Source organism: Molothrus ater, chromosome 3 (genome assembly GCF_012460135.2).
Source record: "Molothrus ater isolate BHLD 08-10-18 breed brown headed cowbird chromosome 3, BPBGC_Mater_1.1, whole genome shotgun sequence".
Classification (NCBI taxonomy): Eukaryota; Metazoa; Chordata; class Aves; order Passeriformes; family Icteridae; genus Molothrus; species Molothrus ater.
Genome location: NC_050480.2, coordinates 69,371,921 through 69,393,782, shown reverse-complemented (window position 1 = coordinate 69,393,782; position 21,862 = coordinate 69,371,921). Strand labels below are relative to the sequence as shown.

At 42.5% G+C, this 21,862-nt stretch overlaps 2 protein-coding genes across 3 annotated transcripts in view; one reads left to right on the top strand and one right to left on the bottom strand.

The window, feature by feature from the left end:
* The window catches only part of PDSS2 (decaprenyl diphosphate synthase subunit 2), a 126,407-nt gene extending 125,519 nt beyond the window's left edge, over positions 1-888 (bottom strand). Inside the window, exon 1 of the mRNA XM_036379955.2 lies at positions 533-888. The gene's annotated coding sequence lies outside the window, so the exon portion shown is untranslated. The remainder of the gene's footprint in view (positions 1-532) is intronic.
* A 1,110-nt stretch (positions 889-1,998) lies between these two features.
* The window catches only part of SOBP (sine oculis binding protein homolog), a 112,359-nt gene continuing 92,495 nt past the window's right edge, over positions 1,999-21,862 (top strand). The window contains exons 1-3 of one of the 2 annotated variants that reach the window (XM_036379566.2): positions 1,999-2,227; positions 11,437-11,575; positions 13,424-13,609. In XM_036379566.2, the coding sequence (XP_036235459.1) occupies positions 2,132-2,227; positions 11,437-11,575; positions 13,424-13,609 (421 nt within the window). In that variant the 5' untranslated portion in view covers positions 1,999-2,131. The remainder of the gene's footprint in view (positions 2,228-11,436; positions 11,576-13,423; positions 13,610-21,862) is intronic. The other variant, XM_036379565.2, reaches the window with a different exon arrangement.

Here is a 21,862-nt window from a genome sequence, read left to right as displayed (position 1 = left end):
TCACTGAACAAGAAGCATTTGAGGCAGTACTCTATTTAGCAAGAAATTTTAAGGTTTTCCTTAAAACTCTTCCATCCACTCTAGAGAGAAACTAGCCATATGTCTAGTACAAGATCTAGTTTTGTCCTTTTCATTAGAATGACACTGTATCAGCAAGGTGGTGGCTGTTCGAAGCAGAATAGTCATTTGAGGCTGGCTGGCTTTTTCCAGCCAAAGGTTTCAAAGAGCCATGTGAGTTTGTGTTTAAAAGCAACTTTCCCTTGTGCTGTCTGTCTTATTGTGCGAAAGAATACACTGAGATTCTAGGAATATCTCCTGTACTTAACGAGAGCTTAACTGTACCCATTTGTTTGTAATAGAATACGGTAAGCAAAACACAGAGGTGAGGTTGGTGGCGGTGGTGGGGCACGGGAGGAGGGAAACCTCACTACTAAGCACCATCCTTTGAAGTTTACCTGTAGTCAAAAGTTAGTTTCCACAAGTTTGAGAAATCACTGTATTTTAAAATACTACAAGCAAGAAAAAAATAAACCTTGTTTTCTTCTCATGCTTGCTGCTTGGTGGGTGTGAGACCAGACCTTGTGTTCCTGGGGTGTGCAGAACCGACTGAGCCCACAGCACAAGCCCTGCTGCGGCTGAACTCCTGCAACTCTTTGCTGCCAGCACAGCCTTCTCGAGGGTCTCTGCGAGGTCCTGCTGCTCTGCGAAAAACAAACGATCAGGGCTGGGTTTTTTCCAATATCTGCCTGATTCTTTCAGGCAGCGAGGGGAGTGGCAGCACCTTCGCCTCGCAGCGGCCGTGACCTTACCACTGCGGATGTGCTCTAGGATTTTACAGGTTCAGTCTGGTTGCTATCTCATCTTTTGATGCTCGATGCTCTAACAGCTGAGACTGTGCAAAATCCCCGTTTCTTCTTATTCTCAAAGTCACAGGGGAAAATGTTCCCCGTGTCTCTAGAAATCACTCTGACAGGCAGGCAAGGCTCATTTTAGTAACGAAACGAACAAAGTTGTGCTCAACTTTTTATGCTAAAAAGTGCCAGTGATTTAAAGCTTCAGAAACAGAGAATGTAAATTAAACATTGTTGCACACAAACCGAACTTGTGTTTGACAGGCTAAACAGAGATTTTTATGGGGAGCCTACTCATGCCCACACGGAACGCAGTTCATCTCTCGACTGTGGGTTTGGGTGTTTTTATAAAAACCGTATCATTTTAAGGTGCACCACAGTCATAATGAGAAACCCCGTACGATTACAATTTTGACTATCGGAACAATGGACACCCCCGTGCCGTAATGTGTTCTATCGGGTAATCAGGGACTGCCAGGGAAAGCGGGAAAGCAGAGCCTAGGAATAATCAATGTATCGCCTACAGTGTGTGCTGTAATCCGGCACCTCCTCGCTGAAGCGCGTCCCACCAAACCATTCATCCGCACCTCCCCGCCACAGATAAAGGGAAAACCAGGAGTGATCAGCGGAAGAGCCTCGGCTGAAAGCGGCGGGGACGGGACGGGCGCTGTCGGGACGGACACGGGACGGGTCGGCTGCGTAGGGGGCACAGACCGGGCGGCCGCCTCGGGTGTTCGTGGGGAGCACCGGGCTCCCCTCCCCATCCCGGGCTGGGGGCGGGGGCGGGTGCGCACCGCCCCCTCCCCTCCGCCGCGCTCCGCTCCGCCCGGTGCTCGGCACCTCCCCCCTCCCCGGCTCCCATGGCGGGCAGCGGCGGCCGATTCGGTGCCGGCAAGCCCCGCCCGCCGGCGGTCCGGGGCCGGCCTCCCCCTTCCCTCCGCCGCCCCCTCCGCGGCAGCCCGCCAGCAGCGCCACAGCAGGCGCGGGGCCGGCTCGCTCCGCGCTGCCTCCCGCCCGCCCGCCCCGCCGCTCCCATGCGGGCCGGCGGCGAGGCAGAAGATGGCTGACTCGCCGGGGCACCCGCGCCCCTGCCCGCCCGCGCCCCCCGCCCGCCCGCCGCCGCCGCCGCCGCCGCCGCCGCGCTCCCCCCGGGCCCTCCGCGGCGCCGCCTGCCACCACTGAGAGCCGCCGCCGCCGCCCCCCCGCGCCCCTCCCGGCCCCCCCAGAGCACCAGCAGCCATTTCATCTCCACCACCACCACCACCAAGTAGGCGCAAAAAATGGCAGAAATGGAGAAAGAAGGGAGACCTCCCGAAAATAAAAGGAGCAGGAAGCCGGCTCACCCGGTGAAGCGGGAGATCAACGAGGAGATGAAGGTAGGTGCCTGTGATGGGGACGGGAGCGGGGTCCCCCCCCGCACCCCCCGCCTCCGAGCATGGAGATGAAATAAGAAAGGATCTCTTGTCATTTTTTTTTTTTTGTAGGATGCACTGAATGTGTCTCAACTCCGCCTCCTGGGCTGCAAACAGAGACGAATTCACAGGCTGCAAATCCTGTTCATTGACCAGCTTTATTTATTTTTTAAAAATAACTCTCTCGTTGGGCTTTTAAGCTCCTCGGGTGCCAATGATGAGCCTTTTTTTTTTTCTCCTCTTTCTTTCTATAGCTACCCCCTCAGGTAGCCGCGAAGCCCTTAAAGTTAGGAAAGAAAGAGATCTCTTTTAAACACTGTATTTCTGTCCTATTTTCAATCGCCAGCTGCAACTGTGTAATTAAATTGTCAAAGTGAAACGTTGCGGTCTGAGCCGTGCATCGGTCTGGCACTTGAGACCCCTTTTCTCCCCGTGCCCCTTTCGCCTCTTCCTCCGCTGCGCCGCTTGGCTCCGCGGCTCGCGGCAGCGCAGAGGTGTCGCTGGAAGGTGGCTTGTCCGAGGGCTTGTCCGAGGGCTGCTTTTGATGGAAGTGTGTATTCACCGCGCGGAGGGCTGTCCTGCTTGCTAGGAACCGGTGCCACTCCAGCTGTGCTCCAGCGGCCGCTCCAGATGTTGGGATGGCTGCGATGGCACAAAACCGCTATTTTGGAACTTCATTTATCATTAGGTCGCTGTTCCAGGCTGGACCGGTCCTATTTTTTGCGCCGGTTTTCCATGTCTGTTCCCTGCCTGTTTGATGTCTCTAATTCCCCAAAGTTGGTTACAATGTATTGCTAGACTTCAGCTGAACTTGTTGTTAAATGCGCAGATAGAGTCACTAAAACAGCATAGTCTGGCTACGAGATAAAGCTGCTGAGATTTAATTTGAATATGTAATTTATTAAAAGGCTGATTATAAGTGGAAGACTGCCCGGAAAATGTCACTCGTTCACATAGTATGTATACTATATAGGCGAGTGTATAAATATGCATGATGCCTAGTGAAAATATCTTTGCTTTCCAGAACATTGATCTCCCCATGTAAAATTAAACGGGAATGCGCCGTCCCCTCCCCTCTCCCCTCTTTTGCACACCACTAATTTCGGTTAGGTGCCCTTTCCTGCCCGAGGCAGGCGTTCTCGTTCTTGCTGCCTGTGTGTTGAGCGTGTACATGGTGCTGTGTGCACTTCAAGTGTGAATGTGGACAAGAGTAGTATTAGGGGCACAAACAAAATAATGTGTTGGTGCATCTCTTTGGAAACAAACTGTAGTAGCTTCAAGTCCAGAGGAGCGGGATCTTTCTTTGTGAGATATGTGACACATCCTATTTTCGGAGAGGGCTCTGTGCAGCCACCGGAGAGTCACTGCTCATTGTAATCCCACATAGTTTTGAGGACTGCAGAGGTCTGTAGTACAGGGCATTGGCCCCTCAGAGCATCGCCTAATGCGATCTATATGGATTGCAGCTTTTAAGTTTCATAGGTTCTAGAATTACAAATTAGCTAATTTTAATCAAAACATGTGAAATGTTATCCTGGCTGGATATAAAGGCTGACTGTGCTGGATCCTCTGGGTTTGTTTTGTTTACTTTGGCTGCAGGCACACTCAGCGGTTTGGGAGATAGCTGTTCTTCTACAGTATAACAGATGTTTGTCTGAAAGGGTGAGGAAGAAACAAAAACAACATTGTGTGAAGGAGAAAAATTACACAATTTTAAAGTAATGCTTTGGTATTAAGCACTGGCATTAACCTTCGTGTAGAGAGTTTCTCTTTTTTAATCATGGCTAACTGCTTAAGGTTAAGGAACCTCAATATTTCAGCTGACTTAAAAACTAAAGGTGTGTAGAAAGGACATTTTGAACCCATGTAGTTTCTTGTTGAGAATGAGACAGCTGATGGCAGAACCTTCCATAGCCCACCTTTCAGCATAAACTATGCTATATGTGCTATGCATTTTTAGTAGGGCTGTTAGCTGCTATCATCTAAGAAGGGAAAAACAGGGGGGAGGAAAAAGAAGTAGTTTGAATTTTTGACTGGTTGAGAAAATTAAAATCCTGTGGTGATCGTTTACCCTTTTTCTTTACTGATGAACTGATGTCTAGTTGTTCTTAATAAACCTGAAAAATACAATAATATAACAAATTGGTTACAGTGTGCAAAATGTTTGCAGTGAAATGACAGAAGGAGCACAATGTGCCCTTGTGTAGGTTTGTATCTGTAATGTTCAAACAGGCTGGCTGTTTCCCTTCATCTGAACTGCTTTCATCTGGACCAGTGTAAAATAAGCTCTGGTAAGTAATCACAGCAGAGCAGAAAGAAAGGAATGTATACAGCAATAGACAGCCTAAGCTGTAAAAACTGTAACCTGAGTATCAGCAGCAGATCAGATATCAAGGCTTTAAGGTAGGGGAAATGAAAGAGATGAAGGGGAGGAAAAGACGAGAGAGGGAATGGAAAAGTCAGCTTGGAAAGTAAAGGAGAAAGTAGGAGGGCCCCCTCAGGGAAATTTGGCTCAGGGGTTAGGGAATTTTATCATGGTGTACAGTGACCTACTCAGGTTTCAGCCCACGTTGGATCAGATTGCCTCCCTTTGCTAGCAGAAAGAAAAAGGACTGGTGTATATGTGATTTCTTTTTTCCCTCCTTTGGAGACTAAAAAGGCCATTGGTACAAGTGTCTATTTTAAGTACAGTAAATTCAAGGCACTATGAATGAGCAATAATATTACCTCGTTACGGAGACTTCCTTTGAGATTTGCTGTTTGATACAGTCAGATATTTACTTGAGAAAGATCACAACACCTAACTGCTTGCTTTAGTGTTTTCCAGCAGTAATGTCACATCTTGGTTTTAACATGACTGGATGGATATTCGGGTTGCTCACTCTTTCCTTATGCCAGATATTGAGTTACGTTTTTGTTATCACTAACCTAATGTACACGATGGTTATAACAAATTTTAATTTGATACCATGTTGTGTGCAAAAAGTACATGACTCTGCACAGTTTTCTGATATTACGTTTCAGTGAAAAATATATTCACAAGGAACTGTTTTGTTACACTGTGACCTTTACAGCCACTCTTACATTTTCTAGTTGTTTTTTCTTTTGTCCTTTTTCCTCCTTCAGATGAGACTTTCCAGTGTTTCTTCCAGAGGTAGCATTCACCTCATGCTCTGGAGGAAAAGCAGATGGTTATTCTGAAATTCAGTTTGGTGTCATTTTCACCACAACTTGCTGGTGAATAACAGAACACCTCATAGATCCAAACCTATTGTCATCAGGGAACCCACTACTGTTTTAAGACCAAAATATCTGTAAAAGTTAAATTGATGAAAGCACTTGTCTAGGCACAGTGGTGGATCCCCCATCCATCTCTCCTCCCCTATTTCCATTTGTATTTCCATTTGCAGTCCTGCTGCCAGGAAGCAGTGCTGCTCAGGAGGAATAGCTAGGTGCTCTGCAATGCTGTGAGGTGAGGTTACATCCGAGGTACTGAATTGCACTGGAAGTTCTCCTGCACAGATGAGGCACTGTATCCATGTGTCTCTAACAGTTGAAAGATAAGCAATTAATTCGTGTTGTAGTTTCACAGGGCTGCTCCATGTGCCCAAGGAGTTTGCTGTCCATAAATATTCTCAATAACCAATTTGTATCTAAAATTAGGCTTTGTTCCTGGTGCCTAGAGCTTAGGGCAGCCCCATCTGTTATCATTTAATAGTAAACTGATCAGAATATCTTTCAGTTTAGTGTTTAAATAGTCCCTGTTTGGCATTTGAAAGTACTACTGTCAGAAGGAAGAAAGCGGTGAAGCAGGCGTAGCAGCCCTGCGCCTGGAGCGAGCCAGTTTGCTCAGAGCGCTCGGAAGATTCCAAGGAAACTCCTCCCTTCTCTCCTGAAAAGCAAAAAATATCTTTGGGAAAGTGGAAAAGCAGACAGACTTTATCAATTGCATTATTTCAGGAGACCGAGGTTTTTCTGTGGAGTATGCATGGAGGTTTTGTGGGATGGCTGCAGAGGGCTTGCCTGTTTGCACAGGGAGCCTCACCTGGCAGGGCACTGCAGAAATAGTGCTTCCCCAAACAAAGTGGGTTATACAGAACCAAACATACATGGGAGGACAAAGGAAAGTAAAGCATAATGAAGCAATTGTTCTTTCTGGTAGTGTAAAGGTCTAATTACAGAATTCAGTATGGTGACAACATAAACAAGCAGAGAATGTGAGGGCTGGGAAAAAAGATCCAAGTTTGTATAGTGCCCCTAGAAACATTTTTATTTCCTTGATGCAGTGGAAGTGAAAAGTGGATTTGTGGGACTCCACACTGAGTGGGTTATGCAGGCAAGGAAATGGAGTGGAGCCACTATGCTTCCTCCCAGATCTGAAATAAACATTCAGCAGTAAAACCTAGAAGAAAATGAGTCTGACAGACTCATGTTCCCCTGTGTTTCCTGCCTCCATGTTTGCCAGGCCTCATTCAGTGAAGCCAGGCCTTGCCCTCTGTGAATAATGTTCATAGAGGAGGAAAGTCAAGAGCTCTAAGATGGAAAGACATGTGTGGCATAGCTTGAGAATGTATTAATTAGCAAAGATTTGGGGAAATGATGCATTGTAATGTAAAAAATCAAACTGTAGGTGTATTGTTACGATGAAATGAATCCTGAAGTGGGAATAAATGTGATTATATTTTTACTGCCTAGCATATAAGTCAGACTCAGAAAGGAGGGAAACCACAGTCTAGCGAGTCAACACACTCTTCTTCATCTTTCAGGGGAATAGGTGCAAATTCAAGTAGAGATACCAATGAGCATAACAGTCAGTTATCCTGGCTCTTCCAGGAGGGAAGATATTTCTGTGTAGTACAAGAGTAGAGAAATCATACAGTTAAAACACGCAAATTACACATTGCCCCACAGTGGTGATAAATGCTTTGGGACTTAGCAGTGGCAAAGGCTGGATTGCCATCTATTGGGAAGGAAGGGCTTTGGCTGTGCTGTGTGACTGGGGACACCGGATCGTTTTCGGGCTGGTTTCTTTGGCAGGCACGAGCTGGTTGTGCCGCAGCTGTAGTGAATGCTCGGGCAGTCAGCAGCTGTAATGGTGCTCTGTCAGCTAGGGAAGAGCAGGAGGTTTGGCTCCTGTGGGATGTTAACCAATTGCCTGGGTGCACTGGCAGCTGCAGAGGGGACGGGTGTTTCTGCTGTGGTCTCAAAAACTTGTGTGCTTGGTGCCTGGTGTGGCAGAATGGGCAGAGAAGGACGTGGGACAGGATTTCTGTGGTTTTCTTCTCAGCTCTGATGCTGACCCACACTGTGGGTGGCACCAGGGCTCGGTCTCTGTTTTCACACAAGGGACTGAGCATTGCCTCCACACCTGGCTGAAGTTAGGCTTCATGCTGTACATTTGCAATGAAGTCTGTGAGTCCCTCCAGGGGGGCTCCTTTTGGGCTCAGTGGCTGTAAGGGTCCCAGCTTATCAGTGTGATTGCTGATCTGAGATGTTACTGATTTTGAGTAAAGTTTTCTCTCTACACTAGTCTTTCACATCATCCCAGCCCTTTGGCACAGCTGTGGGAGTGGAGTGGAAGCCTCATCCTGCAGACACTACACATCCTTTTGGGGAATGAGTCTGAAAGTAAGCATGGGCTACCTTAATGCCTCTGCTGTCCTGCTCCTGCCAAAGCTTTGAATTGCAGCTCCTTGCACATCTTCCATTGGTCATCCACACCTGCCTTCACATTTCCTCCCTGGTCTTTGGCAGGTCTATGATCTTGCAATTCCTCTGGCTCCTGTCTAGTCTGCTTGATCACTGCTGCTTCTGCTTTCCTGCTCCAATATTGAGTCCACATTCCTGCTTTTCTCATGCCTCAGTGTTAGAATCATCACCCTTCCTTTCACTAAGCCTTTGACACTTGTATGTCTTTCAGTGATGTTCTGCTCTGCATGTACAGGTCGTGTATTAATATGCTTTCTTCCTTTCCTTAGCTTCACCAAGAACTTGTCTCTCTTATTTTTTTATTTTTCTTCTTTCCCCCCTTCCCTGCATTCACACAGAGAAAAATCATCTAATCATTTGTGTATTGACTATTGCCACCACACCGGTCTTTACAAATCCTATCTTGTTACCACGTCTTGAATCCATGTGTTTTGTGTCTATCATTGAAATGGAAGAAGGGGAAATACATGAAAACAATGAATTAATAGTGGTCAGCTTCAGGGCAGTGGCTTCAGCATGATCTCAGCATAACTGTCAGGGTGTTAGACATCTCTGCAAATAGGTGTTGTAGTCAGGAGTCTGAGGGAAGGTGATGTTGTTCTTTGGATACCCATCTATGCAATAGAGTCAGTGTGGAAAAAAATACTTCTCAGGTTTGACACTCAGCTTGCTGAGGATGGGGTCATGCTTTCCATTTGCTGTGAATAGAGTGTGGTGTAATGGAGCTCTGGCTGTTAGTCACTGAGAGAATGGTATTAAGGGTGACTTGCATCATTGTAGTAGGTAAGATAAATTATGAAGGAGAATGGCTTAATTGTTTTTTTCTTTTATTTTTTTTTAAGTCCAAGCCACTCTTTTTGGGAGATCAGTGTAAAAAGGTGCTTACTTTTGTTATTGCTGGCATGTAACCTCATTGTACTCTCATTGAAGTTAATAGAAAAGACCCCACTGATTTACTATTTTATAAAAGAGTCAGATCTCTATGATGAGTGGTTTTGAAATCCAATGTATTTATTGTCAGTATGAGTGTTCATTTTGGTGCATCACTTATCATGGATAGTTTAAATGAGATGTGAAAGGTACTTAAATTTCGTGCCATTACAAACCCAACCGTCATTTTGACTACATTTCAAAGGGACAGATGCAAGTATGAATTTTCAGGAAAAAACAAACATATGTACAACCTTGCTTATGTATTCCTTGACAAGTAATTAGAAATTATTCATTGTCTGAGTTGATCAGCAGTGCAAATAAAACACAAAGCATCCACAGGAGGCAAATTTAGAGCTACTCAATTAATTTGGTTGCATGGGGTTTAAATTGGTAAGACTTTATCTATTGGTCTCTACCTTGCTAGATTAGTCTCTAGGGCTGTGTCTCCATAGTTGAAATTTAGCAAAGCAAGGGAAGCTGGCAGATCTTGCCTTTCGGCCTCTGTGGGCCCTTTCAAGTCATTTTGGGTGAGCTGCAGTGGTGAGATTTGACTCCCCAGGTCCAGGCCATTTTGTTATTGGTTTCCCATGGGTTACAAACAGGGTTAGTGCATTTGGCCTCTTCAATGCTGAGAGAAAAGTTTTCTAAAAAGCTAAAAGAAAAAAAAACCAAAACAAACTAAGAAACCAATGAAAAACAACTTATAGAAAAATTTTGCATTTTGCTAGAATTTAAAACACATTACTGCATCATTCAAATGATTTAGGTAGTTGTTAGCCACATTTGCACTGCATTGTACTCATTGAAAGCTGTAGTAGTGGCATAACTCACATATCATACTTATAATGCTGAGTCTAGAAGCAGAGGTGGGATAATGGAATATTTTCCAGAAATCTTGGGCTGCACAGGACAGCCACAGAATTGTGACTTCCATCAGATGGTAAGGTGAAAATGCATAGGGGAAAAAACAAAAGGAAATGAATGCTTTAGGAGTCTGCTCTGGGGTTTTCTTTCCCTGAAATGTGTTTGTAACATAATTGCACAGATGATACTCTTGGAAGAGTACAAATTGCTTGTGTTTATTGCTTATAGCTGCTTTACAGTGCTCCTTGTGTGACAAGAACACCTATGTAATCTGGTGTGATGAATGAGCCAGGAGCAGTGCAGCGCTCCGAGGTTCTGGGACACAGCGCCTGCTGCAGCTTTGAATTCAAAAGCAATTATCATCTGATTAATTTTATGTATTTGTTTAAATGACTGGAGAATGGCTGTGTTCTATCATTAGACTTTCTCCCACTCAAAAATTAAGCTAGAGCGGTTACTAGACAAAATCTGGCAACCTGCAAATTTGACATTCACCATTTGTTTTGAATTGGTGTTGTATTCTTCTTATTCCTTTGCCAGAGTCCTGGGAGGCAGTGCTTATCAGAGGCATTAATTTAGATGTCAAGATCTTGGAGGAATATGAAGTTTGGAATTTGTTGTAGGAGAGTGTTAATAAAAAAAATGGCAAAAAATTGCAAAAACCAAATAGAAAGGCTCTGTGTGTGGCTTTTTTGTTTCAATTTATAGTTGTCATACTACTTTAAACTGATCTTTGCCATTGCAGTAATTCGTTAGCTGGTTTCCTTTGGCAGTTTCCTAAATCCATAAGCTGTGGAGCTCTGTGGCACTATTTGGTTTCAGAAAGCTTTGTTGCCTGGCTGCAGATTTCTTAACTTACTCCACTAAATCTCCTGGCCCAGTAATGAGCATTTTCTACAGAAATATTTTTGCCTCATGACCTAGAGGACATATTTTTAATAGAAATTGAGGGTTATGACAGTTGTGTTCCATACTTTACATTTCCATGCAAACATAAAATGTAACCACTCAGCCGCTTGGAAATTGGTTTGAAAATAAATACGGCAAAATTGAGAAAGGTTTTCTTAAACAAATATAAGAAATATTTGTATGAAAAATGATGGTAGAATGCTTTCACAGTAAAGAATCTTTAAGTGCTTTGACTATGCAAGGGCTTAAAACTGAGAAAAAACGTCTGCTGCGATTTTATTTGATTTGGTTCATGGGCACCTCAAGGAACTGTAATTGTGTCAGTGACCTGCTCCAGCTGAAAAGACTGTAACGCAGTAAGATTGATTAACTGCTGGCTAGAAAAAAACTTGGTTTTCTGTTATTCTCTTGCTACAGTCTTAAATATTTTATGGCAACACAGACAAGTTTGTGTGAGAAATGTATGTTAAAATATTTCTGACATTGAATGTCAGAGCAAAAGTCATAAATTACTCTCCTTTTCATTTTCTTTAAATTACAGACATATGAGTCTCTGTCATAATTACATGTGCCAGTCGGAGATTTAAATGCGTTTCACTTTATGCACTTGAGTTATGAAATGAACATTAGTCTTTGAGGAGGTGGGCCAAACCTGACACTTCCTCATGTAGCACAGATATGGTTCGATTTATGCAGTCCTCCCTTCCTTCCAAATGGTTATTGATTACATAAATAAGTAGGTAATTTTTCTCTTTCAGAACTTTGCTGAAAACACTATGAATGAGCTCCTTGGCTGGTATGGTTATGATAAGGTAGAACTGAAAGATGGAGAAGATATTGAATTCAGGAACTACTCAGCAGATGGGGAAAGCCGCCAGCACATTTCTGTTCTCAAAGGTAACGAGACTTCATGTTTCTGTGTTCATGTAAAGAGGGATTAATAGCTCAACCTGTCTGATTGGTGTTGATTGTGAAGTATGTTCTGCTGCTTGTGTCTTGGTTGCTTTACATAAAAATACCTGAGAGTACCTTGTGGCACAGGGAAGCTGATAGGCTAGGAGAAAAGTAATTTAACAAATTTGCTGTTGGTGTATTGATATATTGTTATATATTGATATATATCTTCACAAATAATGCCTTTCATGTGTCAGTTGAAAGCCATGTGTCTGTGGTATCAACAAACTACTCACAACTGGAGAAAGGAAGGAGTACTTTCTTAGCAGGGTGGCCTTAAGAAACTCTTTGGCTTCCCATGCTAATGCTGGTTGGCCTACAACTTCTTAAAATATTGAAAGATTTTAAACTGGAATATTCACACATGTAGGAACAAGTGTGAATGTTCACAAAAAGCTTCTCATCCATGTTTGTACTGTACTGTCTTCTGCACTGTGGTAGAAATTTTCCGTGGATGAAATTTGTTTGAGACATTGCTTAATCTTTGTGATTCAAAATGTAAAGGCTGAAAGCCCGTTGGTTTGTTTGGTCATTCGGTTCTTGCCTTCTGACTCCTCAGTCTCTGGGGATGGATAGGGGCTTGTCATCAGGGTAAGGAGAAGAGTAGAAAATTGCTGCATCTTGACTTGTCCAACAGGAGTTCCTCAAAGGTGAGGTAAAGAGAGGAGATTCCAGCAACTTTTATCCACTTGAGTGCTGCTTTTCACTGTGTTCATGGACAGCAGTGTTTGGGTTTTCTTTCTGATAGCCAGCAGCAGCACTGTATTCAGTGAGTGTTGCAATGAGTACTGACACCAGACAGACCAGTGCTGAGGGACAGATGGCTAGAAAAAAGGGGAAGAAATTAGAGGTAAGGTGAAACAACCTAATTGTGTTAAAATTGAATATTTGCAGCTTGTTAGTACTATAACAACATTGGTGATCAATATTTATTTTTCATTGAAAACTTAATGTCATTAAGCTACCTTTGAAGAAACTGGTGCCTGTGTAGTAATACAATTAATTTGTTTCTATTTTAATAAATACATCTTTTACTGAATGATTACTGGCTCCAGTCTATGCTTGATCAAAATTGTGAAATATTTTTTTAACAGGCACATGATACAAATCATGTTTTATGTACCATATATGTCAAATGCCTGCAACAGATAGAAATTTTTGGTGTATGCAGTTTTTGGGAGGGGAAAAAGCATATTTCTTGTTCTGAGAGATGGGAGAAGAGGGAGTCCCATGGCTGGGAGCTATTTTAGAAACTCTTAGAAATAAGAATCCAGAGGTGATTTGGGATTAAAGAATTAGAATAATAACTGTCATCATTTTATGCATGCTTTGCTGTGATTTCAATATTTTGTTCCTTTCTTTAAATTGCTTTTATAATAACTACTCATATTATTTATAGAGAATAGGAATTCTTTTATTCTTCAGTTCATGCTCCTTGTACTGGTGAAATCACAGCACACCAAGTGTGATCACCATGCAAACAGTAGAAATTAAGTACAAGAATAGGATGCCATTGACTAAATCAGGCATACTAAGGTTATACATGACAAAATAATCCCACCTTTTACCTTTTGCAAAAAGAAAGTGTGAGTTTGATTTTGAAAAAAGAATGGAGCACTTCTGAAGATTACTGGAAAGTATCAATTTCTTTAAAAGGGAAAATACCTTGGATTTTTGTGCACTATTCTTATATTAGGGTAAGTAATTTAATGAAGAGGTTGGTGAAAATATGTAGAGCCATTTAAGAAATTTATGTGTCATACTGTACAATGTGTTCTTTGTGTTTTACAGAAAATTCTTTGCCAAAACCAAAATTGCCTGAGGACAGTGTTATTTCACCGTACAATATAAACCCAAGCTACCCAGGGCTTGCCACAGGAAATGGACTATCAGACTCACCAGCAGGGTCGAAGGATCATGGGAATGTACCTATAATTGTCCCATTAATTCCACCACCTTTCATAAAGCCACCAGCAGGTAAGTCCTAATGAACATGTAAAAATGGTTACTGTTATTGACAATGTCCTGAGATCACTGGATCCCGGTGTCTTAGCAAGAGGGCTGATTTCAAAATTATTAAAATCCAGTCACAGGGTACTTTAAAAATGAATGGGAGAGTGGCTTTAATCACTTTAGTATTCTTGAAAAACTCCTGCAAATGCAATGACAACAAACTTGCATTGCTTGTGACGCTCCTCATGCTGGATTATGCTCTCAGCACTTCAAGAGCATTTGCTTTTAGGAAAAAAAAAAAGCTTTTGTTCTGGTGAATAAAGCCTTTAACTAAATTAATGGAAGATTATTAAATTAAAAATAGGCTGCATGAAGGAAACAGTGAAAGAGACAAAGCCATCAAATCAGTATCATGTCTTTATATCAGGTTAACAAGCTCATACTGGGAATACTGTCTCTTGATTCCTATTGAAATCCCTGACCGCTGTCTCTCAAGGGTTTAATATGATTTTGACTCTACCCAGGAGACTGCATTGAGACGTTTTACATTTTCATTAGATTTTTATCAGGAGTGGTTTTCTAACATGCCATTCCTCAGAGTTTGCATGAAAAATGATTTATTCCCCTCTGCATGCTGCTTACTGTAATCTGTGGAAGGAGCTCTTACTGCTTCACCAGGGTGATTAATTGTTGTGTTATTGTTTGTTGCTCCACACGGTGTGAAAATTGGTGAATCCAGATAGGAGCAGGCTGAGTCCTGCTTCCATGGATGTCCCTGGGTGTTGTTGTGGTTGTTCTTGAGTGACCAAGGCACTGAGGAATACAGGGTGACATGCAACTCCTACCCAAGAACATCAGCTCTCCACACACAGGGCCAAAGAGGTACCAGCAGGTGCCAGGGTGCTTCTGCAGAGGCAAAACTGCTTGTAGGATCAGGTCCCAAGTCACCTCTGCCCTTTGTGACATTGTCTAAAGGTAGCTGTAAAATACTCATTGATCCCAGAAGGTGTTTGCCTGTTGTTGGTCATGTAATAGACTACAGTTGCCCCTCCTAAATTACTGTTATGCCGTTGAGTTTTATCTCTAAAGAAGTATATAATATTCTATGAATAATTTCCAAATGTTACTCAATACATGCTCATTGCCAAAGACTTTCAATCTATTTTATATGATATTTGCTAATTACCAAAGCTATTTGGGCCCATTCCTGCAGCCTTTACACAGCTAAAGATCTCAGGCCATATGGGCTGGATCCTCAGCTGTTGTTGATTTGGCCCTAAAGCTTTAATCAAGGGCTTGTGCCATCCCAAGCTATTTTCCCCTCCAATCTGAGTCACGAATGAATCCAGAATGCTGAATTTGTGGTATGTGAACACAAGGCTATAGCATGCATTGTGAAAATTGCCAGAGTTGCTGGATTTTTATGACACCAAATAAGCAGGAGGAGATTGAACTATGAAGTAGAAAAACAAATTACTGCAACAGTAGTTAAGTGGACACAAGGGAATCTTGGCCAAGTCAACTGCCTTCTGTTCTTTGCCTGTCCACCTACAACATATGATCCTGTGTTCAAATGTACCTCTAAGGATAATGTGTAGAGAGAGCTTTTCATAAGTCTTTCCCACCTTTAGATTTTTAATTAATTCATTAACAAGGAATAATGTTGTTGTTTCACCTGCACAGGAGATATGAATGCATAATCTCTGCCTCCTCTGACTTTATCCCATGATTGGTAATGAGCACTAGATTACCATGACTTCTGAGCAGATGAATGTGTTTATCTCATCTTTGTTTTAGAGACCAAAGCTTGGGAGGATTGGAGGGGGAGGAGAATCACCACCTTTGTGGGATTTGCAGCAAGGATGGGTAGTAATGGTTTTGTTTTATCTTAGGGTGTAGGTGCCCTAGCCATGATCACCCTCAAGAGCCTGGCAAGAAACAACTGGTAGGAAAGGGAGTACAAAGGCTCCAGGAGAGCCAGTGTGCAAGGCAGTGGTCTTGGCACTGCACTCTGACACCGTTTTGTGGGCACTACATCAAAGCAAAAAACTTCAGAGTGATACAGGGCCAGACAAGAGTAACTCTGGGGATGTTTTCTTGGAGTCCCTCACAAGCATAGGGGGGATGACTTTGGCAACAGCACAAAGGTGCTTCTTTGACTTGAGCAGGCAAATTATTAGATTCACATCATTAATTAATAAGGTGAAGGTTGACATTTTCAACATGGGGGACAGTCAGGCTATGACTGACCTGCCACAAAAGCATTTATCCACGTTTGAGTGGATAAATGAAGTAAGGGGGCAGGAGAGAGAGGCAGAAAGGCCAAGAGCAAGTTCCAAGGTTAAAATGCTGGGCAGAAAAAGGGATCTTTGCAGCATGTTTTGTGTGGACACACAGAGGGCAAAGCTACGTTACAGGCCAGAGAGAACACCAGGTAGTGATGCACTGTAGTGACTGGAGGCTAAGAATTAGGATGTGTCCAGAGTTTGTGAATGGTGAGAAAAGCTTTTAGATATTGTACAAAGGAAAAATCTACAAGACTTCACTATAGCTTAAAAGGGAGTGCCTACAGGTGAAAATGATACGTAAATCATGAACCTGAAGGACGGGAAAAATGGTGCAGTCCATCCTTATTGAGCGAATAATATGGAGTGAGCACTCAGGGAGAAATTATTAAGACTTTAATTCTTGCTGTATTGATCTTGAACAGAAGGGTCGGTATGAATAAAGAGGTGTCAGAGAGACAGGCTGAGGTGTTCATTTGGACAGGAGTGTAATGGTCTGAAGAGGATAAGCTGATCCATTGAATTATTAGTTGAATAATTTTGCTGATAAGATTCAATACAGGTAAGAGAAAGGAGAGCAGAGCACGGGGGATGCTCACAAACCTGAAGAGCAGCAAGAAGGAAACTCTGCAATGTGCACTGACAAAGCAATTGCAGAGGTAGAAACAACAGTCAGGAAGCCAAGGGAAACAGGATTTCTAGGAAGGCAAATACAATTCTTTATCAGAAACAGCTATCAGTTTGAAAAAGTGGAGGAAGGGATGCTGATCCTAAACTGTCTAGGAAGCTGCCATTGAAGATTTCAGCAGACTAGGTTTTCCTTGAGTGTGCTGGAAAGCTTTCAACAAGGGTCCTGCTTGCATTCATATTTTCATATTTTGCATGACCAGGCTAAAACCTTGAAGAGTTGACAAAATTACCTTTCTTCCCCTCATGCCTATTTTGCAATAAACTGGTTTTTGGTTTGGTGGTTTTTGTTTTGTTTTTTGGGGTTTTTTTGCTTTGTTTGGGTTTTTTCTTTAATTTGAAAACCAAATAATTTTGAGCAGTCTGACTAAAATTTTATCTTCAAGCTGTTCAGATTTCTGTTTTAATAAAATGGAATGTTAGGTTCCAATTTGCTTATATGATTCTGGAAAGAATTAGGGTGCCACTAACCAAATTGAAACAGCTCCAATAAAGGCACTCTCTCCTTGCTGTACCTCATAATTAAACCCAAAGAAGGCTGAGTTAAATGCATGGGCCCTATGTGGTGCACTGAGTATCTACAGACTCAGGTTATGGTGTGTCAGTGGAGGATGCTAAATCCAGTCGTGGGAAGCATCCACCAGGAGAATGCAAGTTACTCAGATGGGAGGCTGTCTGCAAGAGCACTCCCCTGATCTGCAGCACCAGCCAGAGGGACCACACTGGAACAGTGCCCAAATCAAACATCACTTTATAAGTCAGCATCAGCCCTCCAACCTGCATCTAGAAGCATGTGAGAAGTCAATGCAGCCTCCAGAGAGTTGCTGTAGGAGTCTCCTTGTGGCTAGTAAGAGTCCGTCTTGCCCAGCTGGTTGGCAACTACATTTAGACCTGGCTGCAGATTCTCAGTGATCTTCAGGGTTAGTCTTGAGTACAACCTCTTGCAACAAAGTGATCCTAAGATTAGTTCTGCTTGCTGTTAGAAGGTTCTTATTTCCTGCACAGCAATGTAAAGAAGGCTGGTGAGGTTTTTTTTTTATTTTGCTTGTTTGGTTGGTTGATTTTTTCCCCATTTTAAAAGTCTCATAGAAATAGTGAGGAACAGCAATGCAATATCCTGGAATGACCCAGAACTAAAAATCTCAGCACAGTTGTGTGGGGTATATGGCCTTAGTATGTAGTGTGCAAACCTTCTGATATTCTGCAGCCTTTAATGATAGAGTAAATTTGAGAGGGCACTTAGGGTGACTCTGCCCTTTTGCTCAGGCAAGTCTGGACAACCCTTGTTACCTGGGATGAAGGAAGGCTGAAATCAAGGGTAGTCAAAGAAGAATGCAAAAAATTCTTTCAATGTGGGTGAGAACAAGCTGCCTCCTTCCCCTGGCACCTGCTGGAGGCTATGGTGTCTCAGTTTTCCCGTTTCTTTGAGTGTTCTTTGATTTGTTTTATCTTGTGATCCCCATGACAGTACATTGGTTGGTCTGTCCTTTGAGCATGAGGGTCGACAAAATCCTTCCCTTTCCTGCCTCCTTCTGTGTACAAGTGATGCACGGAGTGTGCCGGCTGCTCGGAGCATCCCTAACAAGCTTCCTGCGATGCTGTGCTGCGAGGGGAGGTCACTGCCAAGGGACACAGGAGAAGGGGAGGGAGAAAGCATGATGACATGCAGCTGACTGAGCTTTCCACAGAGGAAAAAAGTACAAGGGAGAAATAATGCTTCCCCCGCAAGGTTTTCACAACATTTGGAGAAGGAAAGGGGATGTAGATCCTATAACCCACAGATGAATGTCTCAACAGAATGTTAGGTTCTGAATTATGACTGGAGTTGTACCAGAAGTTATCAGAAACTTGTGAAGGTGAAGGAGGACTAGGCTGGAGGAATGGTATCTGATGAGGCAAAATGTCTTAAAGGAGAAGCATTTCCAGTGCTGACTTGTAAAATCAGCCTGTGAACTAGGCTGGCAAAGAAATATCAGATTCAAATACTAAAGTAAGTATTTAGTTGTTTTATAGAAGGAAATCAGTAATTTTCTGTGTTATGGTTTAGCATTGCTTTAAAATTAAAATTTATAGGAGATTTTGTAAATACAAGTACAGATGAGTAACTTTGTGCAACATATGGGAATAAGCAGAGTTCCTGCCCTACAAGCATTCTGGAACAGCCTGCTGTAACCTCTCTCAATATTTAAATTGCACTGGAGGAATCTGAAAGCATGAATGTATTTAGCAGGCCACTAAAAATTAATTCCAAGATCACCTGTCAAAATTCACTGAGGAATTGGATCTATGACTACAGTAGGAAGAAGTTTGATTCCAGGCAGAACTGAGTAGCAGTTTTCCTTAAGTAAAGACCACATTATCAAATCTAGTTAGGTCTGTATATGGAGGAGACTTTCATTTTACTGTGCTCTGGATCCCTCTTCAGTATTCTTCTGTGCTCTGTGCTCATTTTACTGTGCTCTGGATCCCACTTCAGAAGATATCTGAAGGTTGATGAACAGTGTTACAATTTCTCTAACTGTAGGTTTTGCCCTCTGGTAAAGACCACTGCAACAAATCCTATAGTCACTACTCTTAAAATTATTTCTCTTGTTTTCAGTTAGAAGCATCATCAAATTTCCAGTGATTGTAGGCTTATTACTGCCTGGGTTTTTAAATGCCAGTGGTTGCCAGGATGCCTGCCCTATCTAGCCCGCTGTTGATGTCTTTTGCTCTCTGTGGAGGGCCAAATGTTTCCTTTGTGCTAAAAAGAAAATAATAAAGTCCATGTATGCACCTTAATAGCATGTATTCAAGTATACAGGGGGTTCCCCCTCTGTTAGCTGAAGTAGGTGCTTTTTTTGTTTGCATGTTTAAAACCTGCCTGCATGCCAGCTTTTGTGTTGTGCATTCAGCCCCTTCTGAACTACGCATAAGAACGTGCCTCAGCTCATGCATAGAAAACGTAGGCAGGCCGTGGTTCCCCAAGATGACTTTTTCAAAAGGGGCTGGGACATTTTGCTTTATTGGCAGAGCAGTGAACTTGAAGAGACTGGTCCTTAAAAGGAAATGCATTGTAGAGGCTCTGATATTTCCATAGCGATGGCAGCAGCAAGCTTTCTATTGTCAGGCCTATATTTCAATCTTCCTCTGGTAGTGACTTTTTTAAGGTGCTTTTTGTACCTTAAGTTTGTCATGTGCCCCATCTGTTTAGGGGATGAGCGCTTAAGGTGATATCACAAAGGAATCTGCAGCAATGTCTCAGAAGTTTTGTTTCTTCACCTTTTTTTGGTTTGAGATTAATTTGGTAAAGCATTTCGGGTGTAAGAAAATTGACTGTAATGGTGCTTCTGCCTTGCTTGGGATCAACAACCTCAGGAACTACTTGGGGATGAAAAATCTGAACACATGCTGCTTGGTTTTCTTCAATAGTGATCTGGGATTTCAGGAGCAGCAGGAGAGTAACTCAGAATTATCCAATTCTGAAATCCTGGCAGGTCCCAGTGGAAACAGTGAGCCCTTAATGTTATTGCTGCAGATGCTCAAGTTAAGTTAAGATCTTAAGTCTTTTAAAAGGAAGTTTTGCAGCTTTTCATTAGAAAGTAATAGTGAAAGCAGTTAAAATATTTAAAGTTATATATACACCAGTGGATTGAGTGCATTTCCCAGCTCAAAGTAAAAGGGCTATTATAGCTGCCTACCCAAAAAACCTAGGATCCAAGTTGCCTGGGGGAGGGGGTAGGATGCAGCAAAGAGAAAAAGAGAAGAAAGTAGTAATGGAGAAAAATGGCTTCTGATAGTGTGATGGAAGGAAACTCATGCCAGAGATGAGTTGGTTGGCTGGAAGACATGAAGGAGGGATGGGATTCCAAAATATTTTTTGTATCAGATCATGGATACAACCACAATCAAGGTACAGGTTTCACAAAGGCTCACTCAGTCCAGGTGCCATACTTGAAATCTCAATCCTAAACACTCCATCCTCCTGGTCTTCCTTCTGCATAGCAGTACTGTGGTTGGGCACCTTTGGGAGAGATGTCATCTTCTTGCCAGAAGAGTTGACTATCTCCTGCTGAATTTCTTGCAAGGAAATATGGAAAATAAGGTTTTGAAGTACCTGCCCTTGAATCATCATTATATTCAGGATTAGAGCTGTAGCTGCATTTAGTTTCACCCAACTTTTTGAAGGTGGAGTTAAAATTGAAAATACATCTCAGTTCAAAACAGCATTATTAGAGTATCGCAATCTAAAACTTAGTAAACTGATTCAGGATTAACTCCAGAATTGTAGGGATTTCAGGAACATTGCACTAAACACCATAGATCATGCTGGTTTGCTTAGATGAAGAGACAGAGCTGTTCATGATGGATTTACTCCATTGTACTCATTACATTCCTTCACTTCCCCCACCTGTTTAAATTATGGCTCCATATAAGATCGATTAGTGTAAACTGCTGCTCATTGGGTTTAAGAGGAACAATTTTCTGCAGCTCCTTCACATGGGTTTGAAAGGAAAAAAATTCCAAACATTCTGCTTAATTAAGACCTAAAGAGGCGGTGCAAACTTTTGATGATTAATTGAAGCATGCTTTAGACTGATGCATATTTAGTTATTATAATGTGATAATTTTATCTTGTTATACAAACTACTCCCTTTGGGAACATGATTTAACACTGCAAACACTCCGTGTTTATTGCATTGTTCATTATGAAAAATACACAGGATAAAAACCACAAGGAGATATAACTGAACAGTATCTGTGTGGTGGGTGCAGGGAGTACTCCTTCCACCTGTGATGACACAACCCAGAGGCAGAAAATCACAATATTGTAACTCCCACAATATCTCTCCCTGTGAAGAGTTGAGAACTGAGAAAAGTAGAGGCTGGAAATTTAGATCTTGTGCAGTATGTAGAAAGAATTTATCTTTCTATTACCTGGTCTAATTAGAGAGGACAGCAATATGTATGTTCTGCTGAAAGCTCTCCTGTTACTATTCAGTTGTGTCAGTCCCATCTCTTCTTTGTCCCACCTGTGAGAGTGCCCATGCTACCTGTCATAAGTGTGACAGATCTGAGAGCATGCTAAACACTTTGCAAAAGCAGGTCATAAAGTTGCAGGCCCAGATGGAGGGGAAAAAAAAAGCAGTTATTAAGAAGTATTTTCTTTCACTTCAGTATTATCTGTGACAGGACTTGCAAATGATATTTTTGTACTTTACAAACATGTGTCAGCATAGCTATATGTGTCCTAAAAGTGATGGTGAATGATCTTCATCAGAAGAGCTGCTCCAGTGGGAGCTCACATGATGGATGTAGGCATGGT